Here is a 13124-nt window from a genome sequence, read left to right on the forward strand (position 1 = left end):
CTGTATATGTCCTATTTGTCACCCACTCTGGCTCCCGAATGATCCAGAGTCCATCCATTTCCAGCTCCAAATCCTTAACGTGGATTGTTAGAAACTGCAGCTGGATGCACTTCTCGCAGTTGTAGTGATCAGGGACACAGGAGGTTTCCCTGCCTTCTTACATCCCGCAAAAGGAGCATTCAACTATCCTGCCTGGAATACCTACTGGTCTAACTAAGTAAATATAAAAACAGAAAAAACAATAAATAAGCTAGGAAAAAATTATCTGAAAGCTTTTTCAGCTTCTCTCACACAAGCCTTGAAGAGATAAAGCCTCATATAACCACTCTAACACTGTCCACTCCTTAACCAAAATGTATGATCTTCCTATTTCGGGCCTCACTAACACGTGGTGCTGGTAACAATCCTTTAACTTGACTCCTAACTCTCTGAATCACTTTCCAGAACCTTGGCACTCTTCCTCCCGATGTCATTGGTACCTACATGGACCACCACCTCTGGCTGCTCACCTTCCCACTTAAGAATGGCTGCTCTGCTTGCCCCTGCCTTATTTTATTCTGTTGTTGCCAATCAATCCCAATCGCTAATTGGCATCTGCTCAAAACACCAAACTGCTGCAAATTGATGCCTTATGTACTCAATCAGTGAACCTGAGTGAGCTGTGTCTTCTCATGCTGCTGCGCAAACACATTTATTGTTTTTATTATTATTGTTGTTCTTCATCTTATTGTGTTATTTTTGTGCTGCATTTGATCCAGAGTAACAATTACTCCATTCTCCTTTGCACTGTGTACTGGAAATGACATTAAAGAATCTTAAATCTAATACAATCACAACTCATGATTTCACTCTCTCCCGTGATGTTCATTCCTCTCCCCGTAGCGCAAAGGCTGTGAACTGCTCTGGCAGCTGTCGCCTCTGAGAGTTTCACAACATTTTTGCTCTGCTGATACGATGAACTGAGGTTGAGGCTTGGACCCACTCCAGCTGCTCCGGGGAGCGGATCTCAGGATTCAATCTGGTTCAGAATGCAGTTGTGTGTGCTTTTCTCTCTTCCTCAGGTTATGGTCTTTCGTTATTTTAATTGGGGTCTTCTTCAGGTTTCTTGCTTTGTGGTTGCCTGTAAGCAAACAAATATCAAGGTGCATAATTTGTACATTCTTAGATAATAAATTTACTTTGAATCTTTGAGTCACAGAGCAATATGTCTTAAGGTTCATGAAGGTTGTTATGGCTGGGAGTGGTAGTGGGAACAAGCTCCCACTACCTATTAAATGCTCTCAATGGCGTGTGGCTGAAATAGCCTCTGACCTTCACGTGTGGCTTAGCTACAAAGCCCACAGACTCATTTCTACTTACAGAAGGGGTAAGGGCAGACTACTGGCACCTTAAAAACCAGTTGCTTTGGGCAGATGGGGCTTGTCAGCCGTGATTGGTAGCTTGTCCAGGAGATGGAAACACCTCTGTTCCCTTGCAGCTATGAGGAAGACCAAGAGAAATATCCAGAGCTGGAGTCCCTAAGGCAGTCCCACGTTGAGTTCAATGCTGACTGGCAACTCCTGCGACACTGCTGGTGCTAGACTGTATTGGTCTTTGCCATTCCTTTGAGTTCATCAGATGCGTGAGAGGGAGAGCTTGCTACAGGGGCAACAGCTTGGTCTCCATATTGTATTGCCCTAGCTTGTGTATACACTAGCTCGCAATATCCATGGTTGACCCTGACTGACAGAGGCCTCATCAGAGTGATACAGGCACCTTGGCCCAATGTGTCCAATGCCAACCAAAATCAGTGACATAATGGACAATAAAGGTTATCAAAATTATCAGGGGAATCTGGATCAGCTGAGTAATTAGGCCAAAGCATAGCAAATGGAGTTTAATTCAGATAAGTGGAAGATGTTGTATTTAGGAAAATCAAATCCATGTAAAACTTTCACAGTGCATGCATGTGCCCTGGCAAGTGAACAGAGGGCACTTTGAGTGCAAGTACACAGTTCCCTGACAGAGGAGTCACAGGTAGACGGTGTGGTAAAGATGACTTTTGGCAGTGACCTTCATAAGCCTAGGCACTGAGTGTAAAAGTTGGGAGGTCATGGTCTATTCCCATCAGATGCTGTTGAGGCCGCACTTACGAATTTTGGTCACCCTGTTACAGTGAAGGTGTTACAAGACAGGCAAGAATTTTTTTTCCTTTGCCTAGCTAACCTTTCATAATCATAGAAACATAGAAAATAGGTGCAGGAGTAGGCCATTCAGCCCTTCGAGCCTGCACTGCCATTTATTATGATCATGGCTGATCATCCAACTCAGAACCCCACCCCAGCCTTCCCTCCATACCCCCTGACCCCCGTAGCCACAAGAGCCATATCTAACTCCCTCTTAAATATAGCCAATGAACTGGCCTCAACTGTTTCCTGTGGCGGAGAATTCCACAGATTCACCACTCTCTGTGTGAAGAAGTTTTTCCTAATCTTGGTCCTAAAAGGCTTCCCCTCTATCCTCAAACTGTGGCCCCTCGTTCTGGACTTCCGCAACATTGGGAACAATCTTCCTGCATCTAGCCTGTCCAATCCCTTTAGTATCTTATACGTTTCAATCAGATCCCCCCTCAATCTTCTAAATTCCAACGAGTACAAGCCCAGTTCATCCAGTCTTTCTTCATATGAAAGTCCTGCCATCCCAGGAATCAATCTGGTGAACCTTCTTTGTACTCCCTCTATGGCAAGGATGTCTTTCCTCAGATTAGGGGACCAAAACTGCACACAATACTTCAGGTGTGGTCTCACCAAGGCCTTATACAACTGCAGTAGTACCTCCCTGCTCCTGTACTCGAATCCTCTCGCTATAAATGCCAGCATACCATTCGCTTTTTTCACCACCTGCTGTACCTGCATGCCCACTTTCAATGACTGGTGTATAATGACACCCAGGTCTCGTTGCACCTCCCCTTTTCCTAATCGGCCACCATTCAGATAATAATCTATTTTCCTATTTTTGCCACCAAAGTGGATAACTTCACATTTATCCACATTAAATTACATCTGCCATGAATTTGCCCACTCAACCAACCTATCCAAGTCACCCTGCATCCTCTTAGCATCCTCCTCACTGCTAACACTGCCACCCAGCTTCGTGTCATCCGCAAACTTGGAGATGCTGCATTTAATTCCCTCATCCAAGTCATTAATATATATTGTAAACAACTGGGGTCCCAGCACTGAGCCTTGCGGTACCCCACTAGTCACCGCCTGCCATTCTGAAAAGGTCCCGTTTATTCCCACTCTTTGCTTCCTGTCTGCTAACCAATTCTCCACCCACACCAATACCTTACCCCCAATACTGTGTGCTTTAAGTTTGCACACTAATCTCCTGTGTGGGACCTTGTCAAAAGCCTTTTGAAAATCCAAATATACCACATCCACTGGTTCTCCCCTATCCACTCTACTAGTTACATCCTCAAAAAATTCTATGAGATTCGTCAGACATGATTTTCCTTTCACAAATCCATGCTGATTTTGTCCGATGATTTCACTGCTTCCCAAATGTGCTGTTATCACATCCTTGATAACTGACTCCAGCAGTTTCCCCACCACTGACGTTAGGCTAACCGGTCTATAATTCCCCGGTTTCTCTCTCCCTCCTTTTTTAAAAAGTGGGGTTACATTAGCCACCCTCCAATCCTCAGGAACTAGTCCAGAATCTAAAGAGTTTTGAAAAATTATCACTAATGCATCCACTATTTCTTGGGCTACTTCCTTAAGCACTCTAGGATGCAGACCATCTGGCCCTGGGGATTTATCTGCCTTCAATTTACCTAACACCACTTCCCTACTAACATGTATTTCGCTCAGTTCCTCCATCTCACTGGACCCTCTGTCCCCTACTATTTCTGGAAGATTATTTATGTCCTCCTTAGTGAAGACAGAACCAAAGTAATTATTCAATTGGTCTGCCATGTCCTTGCTCCCCATAATCAATTCACCTGTTTCTGACTGCAGGGGACCTACATTTGTCTTTACCAGTCTTTTCCTTTTTACATATCTATAAAAGCTTTTACAGTCCGTTTTTATGTTCCCTGCTAGTTTTCTCTCATAATCTTTTTTCCCCTTCCTAATTAAGCCCTTTGTCCTCCTCTGTTGAACTCTGAATTTCTCCCAGTCCTCAGGTGAGCCACTTTCTCTGGCTAATTTGTATGCTTCTTCTTTGGAATTGATACTATCCCTAATTTCTCTTGTCAGCCACAGGTGCACTACCTTCCTTGATTTATTCTTTTGCCAAACTGGGATGAACAATTGTTGTAGTTCATCCATGCAACCTTTAAATGCTTGCCATTGCATATCCACCGTCAATCCTTTAAGTGTCATTTGCCAGTCTATCTTAGCTAATTCACGTCTCATACCTTCAAAGTTACCCCTCTTTAAGTTCAGAACCTTTGTTTCTGAATTAACTATGTCACTCTCCATCTTATTGAAGAATTCCACCATATTATGGTCACTCTTACCCAAGGGGCCTCTCACGACAAGATCGCTAATTAACCCTTCCTCATTGCTCAAAACCCAGTCCAGAATAGCCTGCTCTCTAGTTGGTTCCTCGACATGTTGGTTCAAAAAACCATCCCACATACATTCCAAGAAATCCTCTTCCTCAGCACCTTTACCAATTTGGTTCACCCAATCTACATGTAGATTGAAGTCACCCATTATAACAGCTGTTCCTTTATTGCACACATTTCTAATCATAGAATCATAGAATACTACAGCACAGGAACAGGCCCTTTGGCCCATCTAGTCTGTCAAAATACTAATCTGAATACTCCCATCGATCTGCACCCAGACCATACCCCTCCCATCCATCTATTGTGCCTATCAAAATTTTGAAATCTAACCCACAGCTACCACTTCCGCTGGCAGCTTGTTCCACACTCTCGGCTCCGTGAAAAAGTTACACCTTATGTTTCCATTAATCATCTCCCCTTTCACCCTTAACCCATGGCCTCTATTTCTAGTCTTACCCAATCTCAGTGGGAAAAAAACCTGCTTGCAGTTACCCTGTCTATACCCTCATGATTCTGTATACCTCTATCAAATCTCCCCTCATTTTCCTATGTTCTAGAGAATAAAATCCTATCCTATTCAACCTTTCCCTAAAACTTAGGTCCCAAGTAATTTTTTTTCTGTATTCTTTAAATCTTAATGATGTCCTTTCTGTTTGTAGATGTCCAAGTACACACAATACTCTAAATAGGCCTCAACAATATCTCATACAACTTCAACATAACATCCCAACTCCTCTACTCAATACATTGATTTATGAAGGCAAATGTGCCAAAAGCTCCCTTTATGGCCCTATCTACTTGTGATGCCGCTTTCAAGGAATTATGGAACTGTGCTCCCAGATCCCTCCATTCTACTGCACTCCTCAATGCCCTACTGCTCACTATGTAAATCCTACCATGGTTTGTTATCCTAAAGTGCAACTCTTCACACATATCTGCATTAAATTGCATCTGCCATTTTTCAGCCCATATTTCCAGATGGTCCAGATCCCACTGCAAGCCTTCCTCGCTGTCCACTACACCTCTAATCTTGGTGTCAGCCACAGATTTGCTGATTCAGTTGATCACCAGATTATCTTCCAGATTGTTGATATATATGACAAAAAACAAGTCCCAGCACCAACCCCTGCGCCACTCCATTAGTCACAGTCCTCTAGAGAGGCCATGTCCCATTTACTACCATCCTCTTGCTTCTCCTGTGAAGTATGTGTCTAATCCGATTTACTACCTCATCCTGAACGTCAGGCATCTGAACCTTCTTGACCAACCTCCTATGCAAGACCTTGTCAAAGACCCTGCTAAAATCCATGTAGACAACATCTACTATCTTTCCCTCATCAACTTTCCTGGTAACTTCCACAGAAAAACTCTACAAGATCAATTAGGCACAACCTACCCCGCACAAAACCATGTTGACTATCCCTAATCAGTCCTTACTGATACAAGTATCTAAATACTTGCATATCGCCCTATAACTCAGGTCCTCTAATACTAGCAACAACTTCAGAAATCTTCTCTGCACTCTTTCCAGTTTAAATATATCTATCCTGGAACAGGGTGATCAAAACTGTACACAGTACTTCAAGTGTAGCTTCAAGCAAGTGCAAGTTCACATTTTTTTCACATATGCAAACATACCCAGAATATAAATGCCCATGAAATCAGCATCCATCGCTGTCTTACAAGGGATTACCCACTGAAAGATGTTCTGATGTCAGCCTCCGAGACTGAGATCACAGGGTTATTTCAATGCACCTTGGAGCAGTGAGTCAATGGTTCTAACCCCTGCCATATTCTTGTTTGTAGGTGTGTTTATGTGTTCCTGTGTGTGGGTCCTATATCCTGAATATGCATGTCTCTTTCTGCTTTGCACATTTCCGACCACCCCGTATTGAAGAACAGGTTTTGTTTTCACATTCTGTATGTCCATCACTCAATTTGACGATGTTAGAAAATGCACAAAAATCACCCATGATAACCATAAAACATAGGAGCAGACTTGGGCTATGTTTGGGATGGCATCAAAAGCACAGGAGAATGATAAGAAAGAATAATTACTAAAAGTGGTGAGACAGAGGAGAAACCAGTTTTTTCCATTTGTAGCAATTAATGTCAGACTTCTGAATTTAGTCATATTTAGGGAGCTCTTTGCTATGTAGGGTGTCCGTAAGTGGAACTCAGGTGACCCAGGGACACCCTGTTTGTGTGAGACACTCCCAATGTCAGTATGTCTGTGTGCACTTCTGTGAGAGTTACCTTGCTGAAAGAGAACCCCTCTGTTCCTTCACCTCTCAGTGAACTTCTCTCTCCCAGTGAACACACTTGTATGTCTGTAAACCGTTCAAGGACCCACCTTTCTCCTGTGTGTCTGTGCATCTGGTTGTCTCTCTCCTTCCGTTTATCAGTGTGTATCTCTCTCTCTCTCTCTCTCCCTCTGAATGTCTGTCTCCCTCTGTGTGCGAGCATTGTCTCTCCCCATCTATCAGTGTCTTTCTACCTGATTATTAAGGAGGACAGATGGACCATTACCACACCCTTAATAACCATGCAATTAAAATGTTTAACGTTCCCTTATGGACTGGTTACTATCTCACCCTGACACATGACTCTGCTCGCTGAAGCTGCTGTGTACGGTTTGATGACTCAGTGGTTGGAACCACTGCTCCAACAGCCCAACCTCAATCCCACTCTCTCTGCTTTGTGTGTGTGTGGATTTTCCACTTTCACCACGTGACCCCATGATTTCCCCTGGGTGCTCCACTCTCCAACCACGTCCCAAAAAGTGCGGGCTGGTGGGTTATCGGCCGAGACAGGGAAAATCTGACTCAGGAGAAAAGGTACCAGAGAAAGAGTGGGAGATCACAGGTTGGACACCCTACTTTGACACACAACAGAGTGAAAACAGCAATAGGATGTCAGCAATTTATTTGTTTAAATAGGAACATAGTCAAACGCCAGAAACATTCATCATGTGAAGACTGAGGCAGCAGTCAGGATCCACTGGAAGTCCATTAACACAAAGAGGGGAGTTTGCCACAACAGAACAGTAGTGGTATTCGTGTACCTGAGGCTGCAGGTTTACTGGAATAACGCGTCTCTCACACAATACCTGTGTAAATGAGAGCTCGAGTGCTGTAGGTTGAGGTATAACCGTGTACCACAAAGTTACACACACTGCGCATACACAAGCTCACTCTCATGCACATATAATACACGCACACACATTCACACTGACTATCACTTGTGCATGTATGGGTGTGTGCATGGAAGTCATGTGTAGACACGGATGCACAATCGCTTCCAAGCACTCGATTCGAGCACACACCAAAGCTCCCGTACACGGCTCTGCACACTCTGATGCCTGAACGTGCAGAGCCCGCACCCACACAGTCACAAACCAGTGCACACACGGTTCTCTGGACACAGCACCTGTGCGCCGTCTTTCAATTGGGACCCGCTGGTCAATGATCTACCTTACCAACGGGGTCAGTTAATAAAATTATTAAACAAATGAGCTCACAAATTACAATTGAGCAGTTTTCAGGAGCGGGATACTCAGCTGTCCACTCTCCTCCCCGACGCCCCCCCACGCCACTTCTCAACCACTGTCCCTTCCGGCCCTGCACAGACCAACCCACTGCCTTCCTGAATTCCGGACTGACTGTCTCCGGCCTCACCAAGGTGCTCGGACCCTCGATGGGGTGGGAGGAATGGGGATTGTGAGAAAAGATTATACAGACCCGGCCTGTGATCCCTGGAGTTCAGGAGATGAGAGAATCTGCCCAAGGTTCTACAGAGTGGATGTGTGTGGTGGGCGGGGTGGAGTTGGTATCTTCACCTAGGGTTGTTTCAGACTGAGTTGTCCCGGATGAGGGGAGGCGGGTTTCACTGAGTCAGCTTACGAAGTCAGCCATTGAGGTCAAAGATGAGGATAAATTCCTATGCTCCAGAGGGAGGAGAATCTTTGGTGCCCTCAGTGAGGGCAAGAGGAGTGGGAGAGGGATGTTCAGTCACTGGGTTTTGGATATTAAAGGAACTGAAGAACGAATGATTTGACAGGGAAGGCTGGTAAACGTAAAATTGTGGCCATGGTGTACATAGATTTCTGAAAGGCATTTGACAGGGTGCCAAACTATAGACTGGGATGTAAATTAAAAAGCCACAATATTGGAGAGCTAGCTGGCCGATGGTGTAGTGGTATCCGCACCAGACTTCAAGGCGAGTGGTCCCGGGTTTGAATCCAGCCAGCTCCTTGCACACTTTCCCTCCGTGCCGGGTTGAGTGTCGAGGTAGCAACTCGGCCTCATAAAGTACAGATAAATGTTAAAGAAACGACGAACAGTGCTGCCCAATGCGCCGCAAGGTGAGGAGAGGAACAACCACAATATTGGAGGGAGTGTGTCAAAATGGTGTTTCATGAAAGTGGAGCGAATTAATAGAAACTGAGGGTACTGCAGATACAGGAATCCGGAGCAAAACACTGGAGGAACTTAGCAGGGGAGGTGGTGTCTGTGTAGGGGATTGGACAGTCGATGTTTCAGGTTGACACCCTCTCCATCTGAGATATCGACTGTCCATTCCCCTCCATAGATGATGCTGATCCACTGAGCTCCTTGTGTTTTGTGTGTCTGGAGTAAGTGGGTTGTTTTCGGACTGGAAGGAGGCAACTTTTGGGGTACCCAGGGTGTTGGTCTATGGCCACAGTTGTTCACTGTTTAATGATCAGGAGGAGGAAACGAGATGCAAGATGTCCAAGTTTGCCGATAACACAGTGGAAGGAAATCTGATGACGGTGTTGTGATCCGGCAACAGGATACAGACCGGCTGAGTGAGGCTGTGAAATGGGGAGTAATGTGGGGGAAGTGCGATGTCATGCAATTCAGTAAAAGAAATTAAAAAGCAGATCATCTAACAGGAGTCAAACCGCAAAAGAGTGAAAATTCAAATGGACTGGCTCTTCCAGTGTTGGAATCAGAAAAAAAAAGTTAGCAGGCAGATTTATCTAATGGTTAAGAAGGCAGAGTGGCAGTTTGGCCTTTACTACACAGGGAGTGGAGTTTAGGAACGGAGAGGGGGTGTTGTTATGGTTGCACAGGTTGTTAGTAAGGCCACACCTGGAATTCTGTGGAGGGTTTTGATCTCTGAGCTAAAAGAAAAGGTAAGAGTAACAATGGAGGGTAATTCCTGGGATGATCTACCAAGAGGTGAGACAATTTGGGACAGAATTTAGAAAATGCTCAGATACAATCCCAAGGGGGCTTGATAGTGTAGCAGTGAGGCATCCTGATAGGGTATCTCTTCTCATCAGTGACAGAGCCAAGGACAGAGGTCGATTGCTGTATTTCAAATGAAGACGGGTGGAAATTTCTGGAATTCTCTGTCAGTGTGACACTCTGCCCAAGGGTGGGGAGTTTGAATTGCCGTGTAATTGATAAATATTTAGGGAGCGAGGAACTGAGGGTGTAGGGAAACGGCACAGGAGCTGAGAACAGTGTAGATCAGGCATGATCGCATTGCGTAACGGGACTGCAGGCTTGAGAGGGCCCAATAGCCTCCTCCTGTTTCTCTGAAAAATCAGAGGGGATGAGTGGTGAGTGAGCTCTGCCTCCACATCACAGATCCTCGCCGAACCGTGGGCCAGGGGTGATGGCAATCCTCCCATAGGGCTGGATCTGGTCCAGGCGGAGAACCTGTCTCGAGGCGAGCACTGCGGGAGACGACAGAGAGGGGTGATGGGGGTACGGTGGGGTGGTTGTGGGGAGGGGAGGAGATGGTGGGGAGTGAAAGGAACGGAGGAGGTTCGGGGACGGGAAAGGGAGATGGTTGGGGAAAAGGTGGTGGGAGATGGGAGAGTATATGGTAGGAGTTGTGGAGAGTGAGGAGAATTGGATGGTAAGGGCAGGAGAATGGGAGAGGTCGAATGACAGGGGAGATGGTGGAGAGTGAAGAGTGAGGGGAGATGGGGTGAGGTAGGGGAAGATGGTGGAGGGTGCAGGGTGAGGGAGACGACTGGGATAAAGCAGGGAGAAAGGTGTTGGGGGGGAGCTGTAGGGGAAATTGCAGAGAGTGAGAAGAGACCGTGCAGAGGGCAGACAGTAGGATGAAGGAGGGGAGAAGAGTGTTGGGGGAGCTGAAGGGGAGATGGTGGAGAGGGAATGGAGATTCTAGGGTACAGGGGGAGTTGGTAAGGAAAGGTGGAGGATGCCGAATGGTGAGAGTGATGAGGGAGGGAGGGGTGGAGGGTAGGGGAGATGATGGAAAGAGAAACATCAGGCAAGTGGGAGAGGGGGAGAGGGGGAGGATTTGGGCTGGAGAGACAGCAGATGGGGAGGGGTAGAGGGGAAGGGTAATAGAGATATAAAGGGTGATGATGGAAGGGACGGCGAAGTGGCTGGGAGTGAGGGTGAGCAGGAGAGAGTCGCGAAGCTGAAGGAGAGAACTGGGGGTAGTGGAAGAGTGGGAGGGGACGGCAAGATGGAGGACATGAGGACAAGGGGAGGGGAGGTGCTACATTGTGCCACTCTCACTGAGAGGGCCTCAGCCAATACCTGGCCCCTCAGTGTGGGCCTGGACTTACCCAAACAGATGTAGAAGATGCGACAGATGTCTATGCGAGAGATGGTGGTGGGAAGAATCGTGTGAAGATCAGTCTCATCACGGTCAATCAACCCTCCCGACACCAGGCTGCGGAGAGGGAGTCACAGTGAGTGAGACAGAGAGGGATGGAGAGAGGGAAATGTAGTGAGAGGGAGAGAGACAGACAGCGAGAGACAAAGAGTGATGGAAAGAGTGGGCAAGAGAAGGAAATATAATGAGAGAGATAGTGGAGAGCATTAAATGAATGGCAAGAAAAAAGTGAGAGACGAGGGGTTTAGGGACTCAGGATTCAATCTCTGTGGGTGGAGTCTGCATGCTCTGTCTTTGACCCCAGGAGCTCTCGTTCCCTCCCACAATCCAGAGATGTGTGGGTTGGTGGGTCACTGTGAGGGTGAGAGGTGGAATCTGGGTTGAGCTGATGGAAATGTTGGAGGTGAGGGGACGCAAATGTGATTGGTATAGTTGGATAGTTTGCATGCACTCTGTGGGCCAGAGGACCTGCTTCCCTGCTGGGTGCCTACGTGGAGCCACTGAACCAGGGAGGACGCCCTGGAAGGGGAATCAAATAATATCAAATTGACAGTGAGTAAGATAGAGGATGATATAGGGACTGGGGTTGTGGAGAATGTGAGGATTTTATTAATTTTTTTAATGGATATACAGCATATAATAGGCCCTTCTGGCCCTTCGAGCTGCGCCACCCAATTTAATCCTAGTCTAATCACGGGACAACTTACAATGACCAATTAACCTACCAATTGGTATGTCTTTGGACTGTGGGAGGAAACCCACGCAGTCACCGGGAGAATGTACAAACTCCTTATAGGAATTGAATCCTGGTTGCTTGTCCTGTAAAGCGTTGTGCTAACCTCTATGCTACCGACCTCCCCAGGGTACTGGGCTTCCCAACATATGGTGGGAGTGACCATGACCTCTCCAGCAGGCAGTGTTGGAACAGGTAGGGAGAGAACTCAGGACCACCTCACAGAATAGGAAAATAGGGAAAATTCCAGGAGAGAGGTGGTGGGAACTGGAATCAGATCTGTAGGACTGTGGACCAGGACATTTGGCTCCATCCTTCCATGCTGACAGCTGGAGCTTGGTCTGACCTCCTGTAGTCCAAATCACCAGCCCCTCTAAACCCATGTCAACCCCTTACAATCCCTCTGCCAACTCCGTCTCTCCCCCACCCCGAGGCTGGACATTGGAAGTGGGGGAGGAAAGAGGACAGAATGATAGGGTGACATAAAAGTAGAAAATGCTGGAATCACTCAGGAGATTGAGTAGCATCTGTGGGTGAGAGGGTAGGGGATGGACGAGGTTTGGAGACTGAGTCCTGCCACTTCTCCATGCCTCCCCCCCCGAACCCCTGCTCCCTGATACTCACTCCATCACGAATCTATGAGTGACAGCCGTCACTTCAGGAGGTGGGAGGCGGCCCGGAGACACTTCCACTGTCTCACTGACTTCCATCACCGTCGGCAGTTTCTCTTCCAGCTCTGCCGTGGGAGGTCTGCATAGAGAGCATCAAGGAAACATTAGAATGAAAGGTGGGGGCATCTGTCAATGGCTCCCTGTCTCTTCCGGAATGAAGCTCTCACCCTCAGATTCTGCCAGACTGAATGTCTCACTGTTATGCACACTTCCCAACACCGGGACTCTGCTTTCTAAAATGGCTCCTCCTATCTGTCATGTGCAGTAAAACAGAATTCTGTTCATAATCTCTCCCCTCCGCCGCCCCCACCAACTCCATCTGCCCCTCATCCGCACCATCTTCCCTCCCCTTTTTCTCAGCTCCCCCTCCTCTCCTATGTGACCCACCACTTGCAGCTATTTGTCACCTCCACCTTTGGTCTCCCAGCTGCTGTCGCTGTTTCCACCCACCCCTCCTCATCCAGATCTACCTGCCACCCAGGTCTTCCTCCACCCCTTCTTATACCAGCAGTCAGTACAGGTGCAGGGTCGTGACCTG

The 13124-nt window shown here is 46.9% G+C and overlaps 1 protein-coding gene across 3 annotated transcripts in view; it reads right to left on the bottom strand.

Annotated features, from left to right (window-relative positions):
- Nucleotides 1–503: 503 nt before the first annotated feature.
- Nucleotides 504–13124, bottom strand: part of LOC134352790 (meiotic recombination protein REC8 homolog) — a 188157-nt gene continuing 175536 nt past the window's right edge. Inside the window, exons 17-19 of one of the 3 annotated variants that reach the window (XM_063060257.1) lie at nt 12540–12665; nt 11133–11239; nt 504–1120 (exon numbers count right to left, since the gene is read on the bottom strand). In XM_063060257.1, coding sequence (XP_062916327.1) covers nt 1014–1120; nt 11133–11239; nt 12540–12665 — 340 coding nt within the window. In that variant the 3' untranslated portion in view covers nt 504–1013. Of the gene's footprint in view, nt 1121–7471; nt 10263–11132; nt 11240–12539; nt 12666–13124 lie in introns of those variants that run through there. The other 2 variants (XM_063060258.1, XM_063060259.1) reach the window with 2 other exon arrangements.

Source organism: Mobula hypostoma, chromosome 10 (genome assembly GCF_963921235.1).
Source record: "Mobula hypostoma chromosome 10, sMobHyp1.1, whole genome shotgun sequence".
Taxonomy (NCBI): Eukaryota; Metazoa; Chordata; class Chondrichthyes; order Myliobatiformes; family Myliobatidae; genus Mobula; species Mobula hypostoma.